Raw genomic sequence first — 17,257 nt, 5'->3', positions numbered from 1 at the left:
AGGTTTACCTCCACTGTACTCACATCCTAGTCTGTACATTATGCTTTGAATCTATTCTTCCATGCCCAGAAGTCTTCTCCTTTTACTCTCTGTTCCGAAAGCATTAGACATCCAGTTCTTATAGCCTTTAGCCGTACCCTTCTCCTTGTCCTCCTCTGTTCCTTTCGAGATGGAGAGGTTAACCCAGGCCCTGCAGCCCCCAGCTCCACTCCCATTCCCTAGGCACTCTCATTTGTTGACTTCTGTAACTGTAAAAGCCTTGGTTTCATGCATGTTAACATTAAAATCCTCCTCCCTTAGTTTGTTTTATTCACTGCTTTAGCACACTCCTCCAACCCGGATGTCCTAGCCATGTCTGAATCCTGGCTTAGGAAGGCTACCAGAAATCCAGAAATTTCCATCTCCAACTACAACATTTTCCGCCGAGATAGAACTGTCAAAGGGGGCAGAGTGGCATTCTACTGCAGAGAGAGCCTGCAGACTTCTGTCATACTATCCAGGTCTGTGCCCCAAAAATTTGATCTTCTACTTTTAATATCCACCTTTCCAGAAACAAGTCTCTCTCCATTTCCATTTGTTATAGGCCCCCCTCAGCTGTGCCCTGGACACCATATGTGAATTGCCCCCCATCTATCTTCAGAGTTCGTACTGTTAGGTGACCTAAACTGGGACATGCTTAACACACCGGTCGTCCTACAATCTAAGCTAGATGCCCTCAATCTCACACAATATTATCAAGGAACCTACCAGGTACAACCCCAAATCCGTAAAAATGGGCACACTCTTAGATATCATCCAGACCACCTTGCCCTTTAAATGCACCTCTGCTGTCTACAACCAGGATCTCAGCGATCACTGCCTCATTGCCTGCGTCCGTAATGGGTCCGTGGTCAAACAACCACCCCTCATCACTGTCAAATGCTCCCTAAAACAATTCAGCGAGCAGGCCTTTCTAATCGACCTGGCCCGGATATCCTGGAAGGATATTGACCTCATTTCGTCAGTAGAGGATGCCTGGTTGCTCTTTAAAAGTGCTTTCCTCACCATCTTAAATAAGCATGCCCACTTCAAAAAATGTAGAACTAAGAACAGATATAGCCCTTGGTTCACACCAGACTTGACTGCCCTTGACCAGCACAAAAACATCCTGTGGCGTTCTGCAATAGCATCAAATAACCCCCGCGATATTCAACTTTTCAGGGAAGTCAGGAACCAATATACCCAGTCAGTTAGGAAAGCTAAGGAAGGCTAGCTTTTTCAAACAGAAATGTTCATCCTATAGCAAAAAAAAAATGTTTTGGGACAATGTAAAGTCCATGGAGAATAAGAGCACCTCCTCCCAGCTGCCCACTGCACTGAGGATAGGAAACACTGTCACCACCGATAAATCTACGATAATCGATCATTTCAATAAGCATTTTTCTACGGCCGGCCATGCTTTCCACCTGGTTACCCCTACCTCGGCCAACAGCTCTGCACCCCCCGCTTCTCCTTCACCCAAATCCAGACAGCTGATGTTCTGAAAGAGCTGCAAAATCTGGATCCCTACAAATCAGCTGGGCTAGACAATCTGTTAAACCTCTTTCGTATTGTCTGAGATTTCTAAAGATTGGAAAGCTGCCACGGTCATCCCCTTCTTCAAAGGGGGAGACACTCTCGACCCAAACTGTTATAGACCTATATCCATCCTGCCCTGCCTTTCTAAAATCTTCAAGTTAACAAACAGATCACTAACCATTTTGAATCCCACTGTACCTTCTCCACTATGCAATCTGGTTTCCGAGCTGGTCATGGGTGCACCTCAGCCACGCTCAAGGCCCTAAACGATATCATAACTGCCATCGATAGAGGACAGTACTGTGCAGCTATCTTCATCGACCTGGCCAAGACTTTCGAATCTGTCTATCACCGCATTCTTATCGGCAGACTCAATAGCCTTTGTTTCTCAAATGACTGCTTCGCCTGGTTCACCAACTACTTCTCAGATAGATTTCAGTGTGTCAAATCGGAGGGCCTGTTGTCCGGACCTCTGGCAGTCTCTATGGGGGTGCCACAGGCTTCAATTCTCGGGCCGACTCTTTTCTCTGTATATATCAATGATGTCGCTCCTGCTGCTCGTTATACTCTGATCCTCCTCTACCCGTATGACAAACTTTCTGTATACATCTGGCCTTTCTTTGGACACTGTGTTAACAAACCTCCAAACAAGCTTCAATGCCATTCAACACTCCTTCCGTGGCCTTCAACTGCTTTTAAACACTAGTAAAACTAAACGCATGCTCTTCAACCAATTGCTGCCCGCACTCGCCCGCCCGACTAGCTTCACTACTCTGGATGGTTTTGACTTTAAATATGTGGACAACTACAAATACCTTTGTGTCTGGTTAGACTGTAAACTCTCCTTCCAGACTCACATAAAGCATCTCCAATCCGAAAGTAAATCTAGAATTGGCTTCCTATTTCACAACAAAGCCTCCTTCGCGAATGCTGCCAAACATACCCTCGTAAAACTGACTACCCTACCGATCCTGGACTTCGATGTCATTTTCAAAATAGCCCACAATACTCTACTCAGCAAATTGGATGTAGTCTATCTATGTTTAATCTTGGCCAGGTCGCAGTTGTAAATGAGAACTTGTTCTCAACTGGCCTACCTGGCGAAATAAAGGTAAAATAAAAAAATCTTTCATTCAGTGATTTGTGTATTTTCTCGTGAACATTGTGCCTTATTTTACGGTGGATATCAAGATTAATATCCTTGTGTTCGAGGCTCAAACATTTTACCTTTATGAATTTGTGCAATGTCAGACTCAACTGCCTGTTAAGATGGATAGCAGTCCTTTTCCTCAAAATGCATAGGAAAAATGGTCAATGTTGACATGATGGATTTATTTTCACAATGCAGTCAATCAGAACACTGATCCCACAAGCTGATGTGCAAATTGACGGATATAATTTTCGATTTTTCCTGCAATGGAAATGCAATGAATGTATAGAATATGATTTAGTTATAGAATACTAAATTAGTAAAGTGGGCAACGAAATACACTTGACGAAATTGCACTGCCCTAAGCATGTAGTTGACCTACTCAGTGTGTGGTCACTCATTAACCCCCATGCACTGCACTCTTCATAGAATTTAAAAAGACTGTTTTAGGTGAGAAACATATTGCCTCACAGTAAGACTGGGATATGAATAGCCCTGAGAAGAGGAAATCTGGCCAGTCTATTACATTTATATTACAGCAGTGCAATAGACTGTTTTCTCTGCTACCGCACGGCAAGCGGTACCGGAGCGCCAAGTCTAGGACCAAAAGGCTCCTCAACAACTTCGGTCCCCAAGCCATTTGACTGCTGAACAATTCTTAAAAATCGACAAAATCAAAAATGTACAATCAATATCAAGAGAGGCATATCAGAATTGGTAGCTAAATGTTTCAGGAGTGATACAAAACAGCATTCTTCCCAGTTTATTATTGGTTTGTTTTCTATTTCATAGCTTTATCAAAAATGAATCTGAACGTCAATTGTCGTAGATCAAGAAGATATTGCATTGTGTAAATTCAAAAGTTTCAAATACTGGCTTTAACTATATAAAAAACCTGTTGGGCTACATGTTTTGTCCTCGAAACAGCAGTCAAATGTGCATCAAGTACCATTATTCCTTCTTGACTACATAGCTTCCTACGGTGGGGGATTAACTCGCCTTCTGTTCTGTCCTTCCCATCCAATCTCTCTCCCTGTCTCTATAAATATCTATATATCTGTTTTAAAGAAAACAAAATGTAAGAAATAAGAGTTCCATTAAAAATATTTGAAGTGGGAACTACCTTGATTTATTAATTGAAGATGCATTATGAAGGTGAGTTATTGGTGCGTTATAAATTTCAGCCAGTAGTTGAACATTTGTGCTCACGAGCCAAAACCGGATCCCCGAAAATTGTGCACAATTGTGTACAGCGTCATTTATTTCATACGATATATTACATCCTGCACCAAAAACGACTGCAATTCATACAATATGTTACAAATGTGTAAGTGCTTAAGATCCAATTCAAGGTAAAATGGTGGACTGAACACATTGGTGCAGATCGCCTCAAGATAAAAATGTAATATTCAATATCTGTTTGACTAAATATTAGCACTTCACTCCACATACATGTGGGTAATAACCTTCAATCTGGAAAACACAAAACATATTATAAGGCTATAGAAATTTATCGACCAATATTACAAAAACAATCAACACCCAAATGACGGAGAGTAAACATGGAGAACCAATCCTCAAAAGAAAACGCGACTCGACAGCTTTTCACCTCCGGGAATGGTAAGGTTGGAAACCAATCTGTTAGTTGAGAAATGATAAACTGGGCATACTTTAATTAGTCAGTAAAGATATAAAGGACTTGAAGGCGAACCTCGAGATGATGTTAATTAACTTGAGAAGCCAAACAGAGCGAAGATCATGAAAGTGTGGTGAAGGAATTTTTTCTTACAGCGCTACAGATCCCAGGCGATGCTGTCGACAAAATCCTACTCGAACATGTACACCGCTTCAGACAGAGATATGAGCGCCCAATCGTTGCCAAATTTGCATTCTTTAAAGATAAAATAATGGTTAAAAGCCTGGGTTTAATACTTGCTGGCACAAAAATAGGCATGAATGATCAGTTTCCGAAGGAAATAGCAGAACGACGCAAAGTTCTGTACCCAATCTTCAAGGAAAATAGATTAAAAGTGAAACGTGTTACACTCGTAGTCGATAAACTGTATACTGATAACCAAATGTTCAGAGACAACAAGACTATTTTAAATATTACATTTCCCATAGAGGGAAATTGGAATAATGGAACACTCAATACTATCCATGGTGGGGATTGTAATAAAAAAGTAGAAAACAATAAAATACAACAGTTGATGTAGTAATAAACTACACTATACCATTCAAAACTGGGAATTTTGCAAAATAATTTGTTTTCAACTTTCTATTTATAGTATTTTATAAATGGATGAGACAGTATTATAAGAAAGGATAATTAGCTAAATGATACATCTTCAAATATCAGGAACTGGAACAAAAAAGTACTCAATCAACATGGTAGGGATAAAACACAGCAAACAGAGGACATAAGAAGGCACAGTGTGTGGGTGTATTGTTTTGGAAGGTGGGGTGTGTGTTTTTGTGTTTGGAAAAGTGTGGAGTTAAGTGAGTGAAAAAGGATAATGCTTGCACATGTGTGTCTGAGAGCAGGGGTTGTGAGAGAGAGCTTTCAATTTTATGCAAATATTTATAATAAATTATAAATGTAGTTTATAGTTTATATATCATGATCACCTAGGACTTGAAATGTGTTAATCAAATTTTTGCTCAAGTTTGCATGCATTCTCAAACTGCTGCAAATGTATATGCATTCGCACATCAAGTCCTTTCTTGAGTTTGGCTTGGGGATGGAACAACTGTTGAACATCTGAGCTTGTGGTTGTTTGTGGGGGAAAGTGTGTATGAGTACAGTGGTTGCTCAACTAAAAGTTTTGTGATTATACTGCTTAGAGTTAATTTGTGGTTTAGTACGGTACCCTGCATCACTACTTCATTGCTCCAGACGAGGGGGAGTTAGAGCACTGATTATGCTTTTGGGTCCCAAGGTGTGTCTGTAAAAATACACTTTATTTTTTTGTTACTACTTGTTAGTATTACTTACTAAAACTGTTGTTAAACGACGGTTTTTATTCAAAGAGAAATTTAGTCTACAATTAGGGTGTGGAAATGTTAGGATTATTTTGCTCTTACTGTAGTACTGTAGCCTACTCCCGACCGGTCACGTTGTACAGTGCCTGAGAGTCACAGCGGTCTAAGACACTGCATCACAGTGCAAATTGTGTTGGTACAGATGCTGGTTCAATACCGTGCCGGCTGCGACAGGGAGACCCATTAGGTGATGGTAGGCTTTTGATTTATTTCCCTCTAAAAACAGAAATAAATCATTCTAAATAACAAACTGGCTTTATTTACAAATTAGTAACAATGTCTCACCCCATGTTCAAGAATGGCCTTTTTCTTGCTCACTTTGAAAACAAAATAATCTCCAAAATAGCATTATTTTTTAGAAGAAAGCTATTGTTATTATTAATAATTTAGATTTTTTTTTTTTTTTTAATTTAGAATTTTATAAAAGCCTCTAAAATAATCTAACATTATATTATTAACCCTGTTTTTCACCAGTTTAGCAGACTGAATTCTGCAAACAACATTTCTAGGATGGGCAATTAGCAGGACAATATATATTGGTCATGGCTCCCAAGTGGCACAGTTGTCTAAGGCGCTGCATCTCAGTGCAAGAGGCATCACTACAGTCCCTGGTTCGATTCCAGGCTGTATCGCATCCAGCCGTGATTGGGAGTCCCATAGGGCGGCACACAATTGGCCTAGCGTCCACCCTAACGGAAACCCTATCATGCTAGCTAGTCTCGGGGGTTAGCCTGGGAGAAGTTTCAGGGGAGACGGGTAGGATGAAAGTAACACAATGCAAACTGATTACCTGGAATAACATTTCAAAAAATTCTTAAGAACAGGCCAGAACTCCTCTAGTTCATATTTATTTTAGAATGTTAGCAAAATATCAAGAAATGATTTCATGTTTTAAAATTATGGAATTATTGGAATTATACTTTCATTGACTTGATGGATCAGCTTCTCACATAAGCTTCTATTGCCAGGTTAGTGGTTAAAAATATATATCTTTATTATTCTGGGGTGCAATTACCTTGTGTCAAGCCATGGAAATGTGATAAGCATGATGAGTTTGCCATTTGTGAAGAGAATAAAAACACAAGGAGCATGCATGACAAGGACAGTTGAAGTGCACCTAATTGGTAAGGCTAAGCATGAATAGTCATTGAAAATGGTGAAAAACATCTACTACATTCCAATTAAAGTGAGATGAGAAAATTATGGTTCATTTAAATTTCTAACCTATAGCATTAATTATTCAAATCGACACAAACATGAAATTATGTCTGATAGTATATTTGTTGAAAATGACACGCATTACAAACCTCAAACATGAAGGTAAGACAGATAGTGTGCACTTTTCACTAGCTTTTACTTCTGTCCCAAGGCTGTGTTACTCCCGCCCCACCAGCAGGTACAAAAGTAACGTTGCGGTAGTTCTGTTCTCTGTCTATTTAATTTAAACTAGTTTACCGTAGAAATTAAATTACAGTAGAGGATGGTAGAGGACATACAGTGCCTTCTGAAAGTGTTACGTTACAGCCTTATTCTTAAATGGATTAAATCGTCCCCCCCCCCCCCCCCTCGTCAATCTACAGACAATTCCCCATAATGACAAAGCAAAAACGGGTTTTTAGACATTTTTCATATATAAAAAAATACCCTCGTAAATGTCACACTTACATAAGTATTCAGACCCTTTACTCATTACTTTGATAAAGCACCTTTGGCAGCGATTACAGCTTAGAGTCTTCTTGGGTATGACGCTACAACCTTGGCACACCTGTATTTGGTGAGTTTCTCACATTCTTCTCTGCAGATCCTCTCAAGCTCTGTCAGGTTTTATGTGGAGCGTTGCTGGGGAGCTATTTTCAGGTCTCTCCAGAGATGTTCGATCGGGTTCAAGTCCGGGCTCTGGCTGGGCCACTCGGGGACATTCAGAGACTTGTCCCAAAGCCACTCCTGCGTTGTCTTGGTTGTGTGCTTTGGGCCATTGCCCTGTTGGATGGTGTGAACCTTCGCCCCCAGTCTGAGGTCCTAAGTGTCTGGAGCAGGTTTATATCAAGGATCTTTCTGTACTTTGCTCCGTTCATCTTTCCCTCAATCCTGATTAGTCTCCCAATCCCACCACCATGCTTCACAATAGGGATGGTGCCAGGTTTCCTCCAGATGTGACGCTTGGCATTCAGGCCAAAGAGTTCAATCTTGGTTTCATCACACCAGAGAATCTTGTTCTTCATGGCCTAAGAGTCTATAGGTGCCTTTTGGCAAACTCCATGTGGGCTGTCATGTGCCTTTTACTTAGGAGTGGCTTCCATCTGGCCACTCAATGGTTGTCCTTCTGGAAGTTTCTCCAATCTCCACAGAATAACTCTGGAGCTCTGTCAGAGTGACCATTGGGCTCTTGGTCACCTCCCTGACCAGGCCCTTATCCCCCAATTGGTCAGTTTGGCCAGGCGGCCAGGTCTAGGAAGAGTGTTGATGGTTCCAAACTTCTTCCATTTAAGAATGATGGAGAACACTGTGTTCTTGGGGACCATCAATGCTGCAGAAATGTTTTGGTACCCTTCCTCTTCCCCAATTCCTTTGACCTCATGGCTTGGTGCTCTGTTATGCACATTCAACTGTGGGACCTTATATAGACAGGTGTGTGCCTTTCCAAATGATGTCCAATCAATTGAATTTACCACAGGTATACTCCAATGATGTTGTAGAAACATGTCAAGGATGATCAATGGAAACAGGATGTACCTGAGCTCAATTTCGAGTCTCATAGTAAAGTGTCTTAATACTTATGAAAAAAAGGTATTTCGTTTTTTTTTATTAATACATTTTCAAAAATGTCAACCTGTTTTGACTTCGTCAATATGGGGTATTGTGTGTAGATTGATATTTTTTTTTATTTTTAAATACGTTTTAGAATAAGACTGGAATGTAATAAAATGTGGAATTTTCAAGGTGTATGAATATTTTCCAAATGCACTGTATTTAAGTTCTTTGTCATGAAGTATGGTTTCTTTAGGTCTATTGATCTCTGAATGATTAGATTCTCCCCGACATGACAAAAGTTTACATGCACTCAATATGTATTTGGTAACATAGCCTTTAAATTGTTTAACTTGGGTCAAACATTTTGGGTAGCCTTCCACAAGCTTCCCACAATAAGTTGAGTAAATGTTGGCCCATTCCTCCTGACAGAGCTGTTGTAACTGAGTCAGGTTTGTAGACCTCGCTCACACACGCTATTTCAGTTCTGCCCACAAATCTTTTAAGGGATTGAGGTCAGGGCTTTGTGATGGCCACTCCAATACCTTGACTTTGTTGACCTTAAGCCATTCTTAAGTCCTTAAGCCAGGCGTTTGGAAATTACTCCCAAGGATGAACCAGACTTGTGGAGATCTACAATTTTTTTTCTGAGGTCTTGGTTGATTTCTTTTGTTTTCCAATGATGTCAAGCAAAGAGGCTCTGGTTTTGAAGGTAGGCCTTGAAATACATCCACAGGTACACCTCAAATGATGTCAATTAGCCTATCAGAAGCTTCTAAAGCCATGACATAAATTTAAAAAAATTCAAAGCTGTTTAAAGGCACAGTCAACTTAGTGTATGTAAACTTCTGACCCACTGGAATTGTGATACAGTGAATTATTAGTGAAATAATCTGTCTGTAAACAATTGTTGGAAAAATTACTTGTATCTTGCACAAAGTAGATGTCCTAACTGACTTGCCAAAACTATAATTTGTTAACAAGAAATGTGTGGAGTGGTTGAAATACAAGTTTTAATGACTCCAACCTAAGTGTATGTAACCTTCTTACTTCAACTGTGTTTCATAATTGCTTTGTGCTGAAAGTATAAAAAAATATGGTAGTTTTGCAATCCTGGGCCTGTATCCACAAAGCATCTCAGAAAAGATCCTAGGAATCATGTTAATACCTGTTTTAAGACAAAAAACACTCCCAGCTCAGAGTAGGTTTTATGATGATGTCAAGACACTGCCCAGACAAAAACTCTTGAGCCAGGAGTAAAATCAACTCATAAAAGTTTCTTAGCTGGTAATCACAACAGTTTAAGGTACCACAAAGGAAAGATATTGATGACACTCATTGTCATGGTTGCAAATGATGGGCAATAACCAATCACGATGAGGCCAGCTGCTATGCTGGGCCAGACCCAGGGGCACAGACCTCTGGAGGCTCATCTCATGCTTTTGTTCACAGATATTTTTTTTCCAGTTTTGAAACAAATTTCCAGAAATTTTGCTATCACATGCCTAATATGTTGGCATTCATAATCATTTTTCGTTCAAATTCTGGTATTTTAAATAGCATGACAGGCATATGGTACTGAATTGTTGTTAAAAGCGGAATTTTTATTACCGTTATATCAGTGTTTCCCAAACTCGGTCCTCGAAACCCCAAGATTGCACGTTTGATTATTTCATTATTTGAATCAGTTGTGTAGTGCTAGGGCAAAAAAACAAAACGTGCACCCCATGGGGGTTCCGAGGACCACGTTTGGGGAAACCCTGCGTTATATTAACACACACGTCACTCCCGTTCAACAACTCTCTAAATAGCTTCTGGCACAGTAGGCATCAAATAACTTGATGATAATATTGCATAAAATATTTTAAATGTATCATTAATCACTGAACGCATATGCTTTAAATGCTGTCAATTGCCCAACTTATAGGCATGCCCAATTTAGGCATCTTTTTTAACAACGTGATATTGCGCTCCAAAGGGATAACTTGAAATAACATGATGTACGGTGCCTTGCAAAAGTTTTCATCCCCCTTGGCGTTTTTCCAATTTTGTTGCATTACAACCTGTAATTTAAATAGATTTTTATTTCAATTTCATGTAATGGACATACACAAAATAGTCCAAATTGGTGAAGTGAAAAAAATAACTTAAGTAAATAAAACTGAAAAATGGTGTGTGCATATGTTTTCACCCCCATTGCTATGAAGCCTCTAAATAATATCTGGTGCAACCAATTACCTTCAGAAGTAACATAATTAGTTAGATTGTACACAGGTGGACTTTATTTAAGTGTCACATGATCTGTCACATAATCTCAGTATATATAAAACTGTTCTGAAAAGCCCCAGAGTCTGCAACACCACCAAGCAAGCGGCACCATGAAGACCAAGGAGCTCTCCAAACAGGTCAGGGACAAAGTTCTGGAGAAGTACAGATAAGGGTTGGGTTATAAAAAAATATCAGAAACTTTGAACATCCCACGGAGCACCATTTTTAAATCCATTATAATTTTTTTTTTAAGAATATGGCGCCACAACAAACTTGCCAAGAGAGGACCTCTTTAAGCCGTACACGCCACAGAGCTGGGCTTTACGGAAGAGTGTCCAGAAAAAAGCCATTGCTTAAAGAAAAAAATAAGCAAACCCATTTGGTGTTCTCCAAAGGCATGTGGGAGTCTCCCCAAACATATGGAAGAAGGTATTCTGGTCAGTTGAGACTAAAATTGAGCTTTTTGGCCATCAAGAAAACGCTATGGCTGGCGCAAACCCAACACCTCTCATCACTCCGAGAACACCATCCACACAGTGTATCATGGTGGTGGCAGCATCATGCTCTGGGGATGTTTTTCATCGGCAGGGACTGGAAAACTGGTCAGAATTGAAGGAATGATGGATGGCGCTAATACAGGGAAATTCTTGATGGAAACCTGTTTCAGTTTTCTAGAGATTTGAGACTGGGACGGAGGTTCACCTTCCAGCAGGACAATGACCCTAAGCATACTGCTAAAGCAACACTCGAGTGATTTAAGGGAAACATTTAAATGTCTTGGAATGGCCTAGTCAAAGCCCATCTTCAACCTTTCGAGAATTTGTGGTATTACTTAAAGATTGCTGTTCCCCAGCGGTACCCATCGAACTTGAAGGAGCTGGAGCAGTTTTGCCTTGAAGAATGGGCAAAAATTCCAGTGGCTAGATGTTTCAAGTTCATAGAGACATACCCCAAGAGACTGGCAGCTGTAATTGCTGCTAAAGGTGGCTCTACAAATTATTGACTTGGGGGGGGGAATAGTTATGCACGCTCAAGTTTGTGCGTTTTTTGACTTATTTCTTGTTATTTTCTCAATTAAAAATATTTGGATCTTCGAAGTGTTGTGTAAATCAATTGATACAAACCACCCAAAAATCTATTTTAATTCCAGGTTGTAAGGCAACAAAATAGGAAAAATGCCAAGGGAGGTTAATACTTTCGCACGCCACTGTACTGTATTTTAATGAAATAATCAAAAGAAAAATATATTTTATTATTAATTTGCCGACAGTAGTGGTTATAAGTATTTAGGCATAGGCCTTTCATGTGAGTTAGGCCTCATGTAAAAATTGTCAAAAGTGCAAGAGATACTGTTGCATGTAGGCCATGTCTAGATTATCATACAGATATATCAAGAACAAAAAAAATCAACTCAAAAGAAAATGACAGTCTATGGCGCAGGAACCACTGACTCGCTGCCTTTTTCTATAATCATTGCACCTGCTGGTGATGCTTAACTGGTTGGGACAGCTCTTGAGGTCTCTATCTGTCAAATTATATGTTTGACTCTTATGACTAAGGAGGCTTCCCACTGGTCACCAACTGGTTGAATCAATGTTATTTCAATGTAATTTGTCAACGTATTGTGACATGTAATCTGTGCTGTAAATACAGTATTTAGTCAACCATCAATTGTGCAAGTTCTCCTACTTAAAAAGATGAGAAGAGGCCTGTAATTTTCATCATAGGTACACTTCAACTATGACAGACAAAATGAGAAAAAAAATCCAGAAAATCACATTGTAGGATTTTTTATGAATTTATTTGCAAATTATGGTGGAAAATAAGTACTGGACTAAAGCATCCGCCAACTCCTGGACAGTCTGCGGTGCAACGTGGCGTTGGTGGATGGAGCGAGACATGATGTCCCAGATGTGCTCAATTTGATTCAGGTCTGGGGAACGGGCGGGCCAGTCCATAGCATCAATGCCTTCCTCTTGCAGGAACTGCTGACACACTCCAGCCACATGAGGTCTAGCATTGTCTTGCATTAGGAGGAACCCAGGGCCAACCGCACCAGCATATGGTCTCACAAGGGGTCTGAGGATCTCATCTCGGTACCTAATGGCAGTCAGGCTACCTCTGGCGAGCACATGGAGGCCCCCCAAAGAAATGCCACCCCACACCATGACTGACCCACCGCCAAACCGGTCATGTTGGAGGATGTTGCAGGCAGAAGAACGTACTCCACGTCGTCTCCAGACTCTGTCACGTCTGTCACATGCTCAGTGTGAACCTGTTTTCATCTGTGAAGAGCACAGGGCGCCAGTGGGGAATTTGCCGATCTTGGTGTTCTCTGGCAAATGCCAAATGTCCTGCACGGTGTTGGCCTATAAGCACAACCCCCCCCCCCCCCCCCCCACCTGTGGACGTCAGGGCCTCATACCACCCTCATGGAGTCTTGTTTTTGCACAACAGCATGTGAAATTTATTGTCAATCAGTGTTGCTTCCTAAGTGGACAGTTTGATTTCACAGAAGTGTGATTGACTTGGAGTTACATTGTGTTGTTTAAGTGTTCCCTTTGTTTTTTTGAGCAGTGTAATTAGTGATATTGAATTATGTTTGGTTGTCAACGCAACTAAATATCAATATCAAGGAAATGTATCTTCTGCTTGCATTGACAACCAAACACAATTCAATATCACTTTTGAAATACAAGAAATAGCCTATTAAGTTAACAATGACATGTTGGATTCACGTCTCCAACTCAACAAAAGATGTAAGTTAAAGAATGGGATTGACCCAGATGGAACTCTCCAAGCAGTAGATACAGTACATCTTCTTTAAATGTTGATATTTGGTTGCATTATCAACCAGACAAAATTCAATATTACTTTTGTAATACAGTTAGTAGCCTAAAGTTAAGGCTATGTTACACACTAATATAACATTTAACCTTAATTTGTAACATATCCATGGAAACATTGAGTTTACTGTAACTATAAATGTGTTCATATTTAATCATATAACGTGTGCATGTTCAAGATACCATGCATAGGGCCCAGGCTTTCCTTTGGATTCTGAAATTGCAAATGAAGGTCTGAAAGTGTACACATTTCCTAAAATGCCACACATTATTGTCAATATTGTTTAGTCATGTGGAATCACAACAGATATAGAAGTTCCATATGCGTGTTTGACCGCATTTCTGTTGTCTTGTGTATTCCCTCTCTTCTTGTGAAATCCAGATTTTTGTCAGCATGTCTGTGTCATTGACTCCTACCTACCCTGTTGTTTTTATTGTATATCCATGTATGGTTATTATTTGTTTGTCTTCCATTATGCGTTACAGGCCATTTAAAATGCATTGTCTTTCCAGGTGGTGAGCGCAACTGCGGAGTACATGAGCTCATCTGCATCAGAAAAGGTAGGAGCACTCCCCACCTCACCTCCCTGTACCACAACCATTCCCATGAATCACTGTATAATGTCTGGTCATGTTGTCGATGTCGAAAATCCACCTGTTTCACTGTTTATTGCCTTCTTTTATGGTCCATTTGTCTGGTTCTATTTGTTTTGCTTTACCAAGAAAAACTTGGTGTTTCCTTGTGCCTGTCCTGTGTGTGTTCGGCCTCCTCGCCCTGGTTTTTTGTTTGTTTTTGTTTTGTTTTAGAAGATAATGAAGAGAGAAGGTTTTAGTGGTTTGAGGTGAGAGGTTGGGGTTAACCAGGAAATAAATAAGCCTCCTAAACATCACATATGGTGTAACAATGGGCCTAGAACAGGGGTCAACAACCTTTTCTAGCATGACAGCTACTGCAACAAGTACTTTTAAACAAATTAAACGTTGCAAGCTCCACATTTTCTGCTTTCAAATAGGCACATTCTTAATAAACAACTCCAGGGGGCCCTATAAAATCGTTTTTAATTTTTAATCTGTCTTAGTTTTCCTGGGTTCAGATTTTTTTGTTCGTTTTCACTTTCAAAATTACAATTATTTATATAGAATTAATACAATTGGATGTTCTGAGTCCATGTCAATGCTTAAATCACAGCAAAATAAAAATGTTTAGGTCTGAAAAAACAGATTTTTTTCATGGGTAATTTCTCTTTAATTCAATTGTGCACCTAGGGAGAATGGGATGTGCTTGGCTAGTGATGTTTCTGTACTGCACATGTAATGGCAGAGTTTGCGAAACAAAGGCCCACCAGATTGATACAAATAATCATGCTATCATTCTGTCAGGTAGGCCTAATTTGCTGTTAACATTTAATAGAAAGATAATGTTTTGGGCAAAGCCTGTATGCCCACAAGATGGTTATCTTTAGCATTGCTAACTGCCTACACAAAGTGATAGCAATATTGCTGTAAATTAATTGGCATACTGTATATTGTGTTACGTCTGGCTTTTTAAGCCAATTGTGGCTAACTAGGTGTGGGATAATATCAATGATGCTTTGATTGGATATAAGCTGGGAGGTTGCAGTGTCTGACATTTGTGAGATTTGTTTATGACAGTTTGCAGTGGAACACTTGGAAAATGTATGTACTTCCATAATTGTATGGCGAGCTACTCATAGGTGGGCTGTGAGCTACTGGTAGCTTGGGATCAACCTGTTGGAGACCCCTGGTCTAGAGTGTTAGTTGGCATGATTATATAAAAAAAAAGCCCTGTTGTGGTGTTAACCACACAAGACTGCCATCTTAAAACTTGATCTACGTTCCCTATTGTTCTACGTCCCATATGTCTGACTTGTTGCATCAACTAAAGGCATTAAAAGATTGACAATTGGACTGTTAACAAATATTTAAAAAACATAAGTCCACCCTAGCGATGCTGAAATACAGTAGTTAGCATAGCAGCAGGCGCTTTGATGCTCCTGATGCTAGCTCATGTCAGTTGCATTGACCCTGTTGTCTGAGTGTGTTAGAACATACCCAATTGATTTTTTTCCATGATGCAGAAAAGAGCTGGAGTCCCATACAGCAGTTCACACCCAATATGGTCTGATAGGTGGAGTACTGTATGTAGCACATGTGGCACTCGAGTGGCGCAGCAGTCTAAGGCACTGAATCTCAGCGCTAGAGGCGTCACTGGTTCGATTCCAAGATGTATCACAACCGGACGTGATTGGGAGTCCCATAGGGCGGCGCACAATTAGCCCAGCATCGTCCGGGTTATGGTTTGGCTGGGGTAGGCCGTCATTGTAAATAAGAATTTGTTCTTAAATGGCTTGCCTAGTTAAATAAAGGTTAAAGAAGTAAAAACATGTAAACCTGTACACACATCAAATGTTTTTGCTTTGCTCAGTCTCATCTGGCAGTTTTGAAGGTGATTGATAAGATTCCTATGCAGTTTCTAAATAGCTGTCTACTCAGTCGTGCAGGGCAGGTCGTGCAAACCACATTTTTTGATTTTTTTGGGGGGGGGCTTTCCTGTTTTGCATGTTATTTGGCATTAATACATGTCACATCAGTTTGCAAACAATGTAAAAATATATATATCATTGAGTTAATAAAGTCACATACAAACATGGTCTCTTTTTTGTTTTCTTGAGTAAGGCAGCTCCAAAATGCAGGTGTTTCAGCCTAGCTCAGTGCTTTCTGTGGTGGTGGGGCAAGCCAGCAGAAAATACGGAGCGTTGCCCCATGATTGGCTGTGTTCTGTCACTCATGGGGACACTACGTGACCGCCAAGGGTAGAGCTACAAAATTCAAGCCCCTTGGGTGCTGCCATAGAGTTACATTAGAAGTGCCCATCCAAGAAGGCTCAAGGTCATTGGCGACAGATAAAATGATGTAAAATCACATTATATCTACAGTAGCTTTGATTGGACTAATCAACATCATACTTTCAATATCTTAGCTAGCAGTCATCATCATGAATCAAGTTGACAATGTCCTGGCAAGTCCTTTTTAATCCTTGTCAAATGAAAATAAATAATGAAAAGAAATTATAGATAAAACGTATCAGTGTTCATGGTCCTTGGGACATAAACATTACACAACAAGTTGAAATCACAAATTCAACAATGAGTGGTTTGGAAGGAATCAGTGTGGCTAACTGCAAGCATTGCAATGCAATCATTAGCATGCTATTCCGTGGAGTGGCTGTGGGGTCCCAAGTCTAAGATTTAGGGTCTCTTTTCCTAGTTTAAAATGAAACATTCAACATTGGTCATGCTGTCAATGAAGGATGACTTGTGCTGCGCTCAAAACAACTGTTAACTCGGACATGCAAAATCTGACTTTGGTAAGCTCAAGACAACTGGGAAAAAATGAACTACCACTGGGAAAATACGTGTTGAACTTTGATCCAACTCGGAATTGTAAATTTGGAACTCGGGCCTCTTTCTAGAGCTACAACCTGAAGATCACTGACGTCATCATGATTGAATTTTTTTTTCCTTCGAGTTCCCAGCGTGTCTTGAAGCACCATATAAATCCAGAGATTGGCAGACTTTGATGACAAAATTATCCCACGAAGGACCTCCACGACACCTTCCTGTTC

At 40.1% G+C, this 17,257-nt stretch overlaps 1 protein-coding gene across 1 annotated transcript in view; it reads left to right on the top strand.

Annotated features, from left to right (window-relative positions):
• The window catches only part of LOC139385208 (synaptotagmin XIVa), a 127,561-nt gene that overhangs the window by 25,555 nt on the left and 84,749 nt on the right, over window positions 1-17,257 (top strand). The window contains exon 2 of the mRNA XM_071130322.1: window positions 14,125-14,172. Coding sequence (XP_070986423.1) covers window positions 14,125-14,172 — 48 coding nt within the window. The remainder of the gene's footprint in view (window positions 1-14,124; window positions 14,173-17,257) is intronic.

This window comes from Oncorhynchus clarkii, chromosome 26 (assembly GCF_045791955.1).
Source record: "Oncorhynchus clarkii lewisi isolate Uvic-CL-2024 chromosome 26, UVic_Ocla_1.0, whole genome shotgun sequence".
NCBI lineage: Eukaryota > Metazoa > Chordata > Actinopteri > Salmoniformes > Salmonidae > Oncorhynchus > Oncorhynchus clarkii.
This window is presented reverse-complemented; position numbering and strand designations above follow the sequence as displayed.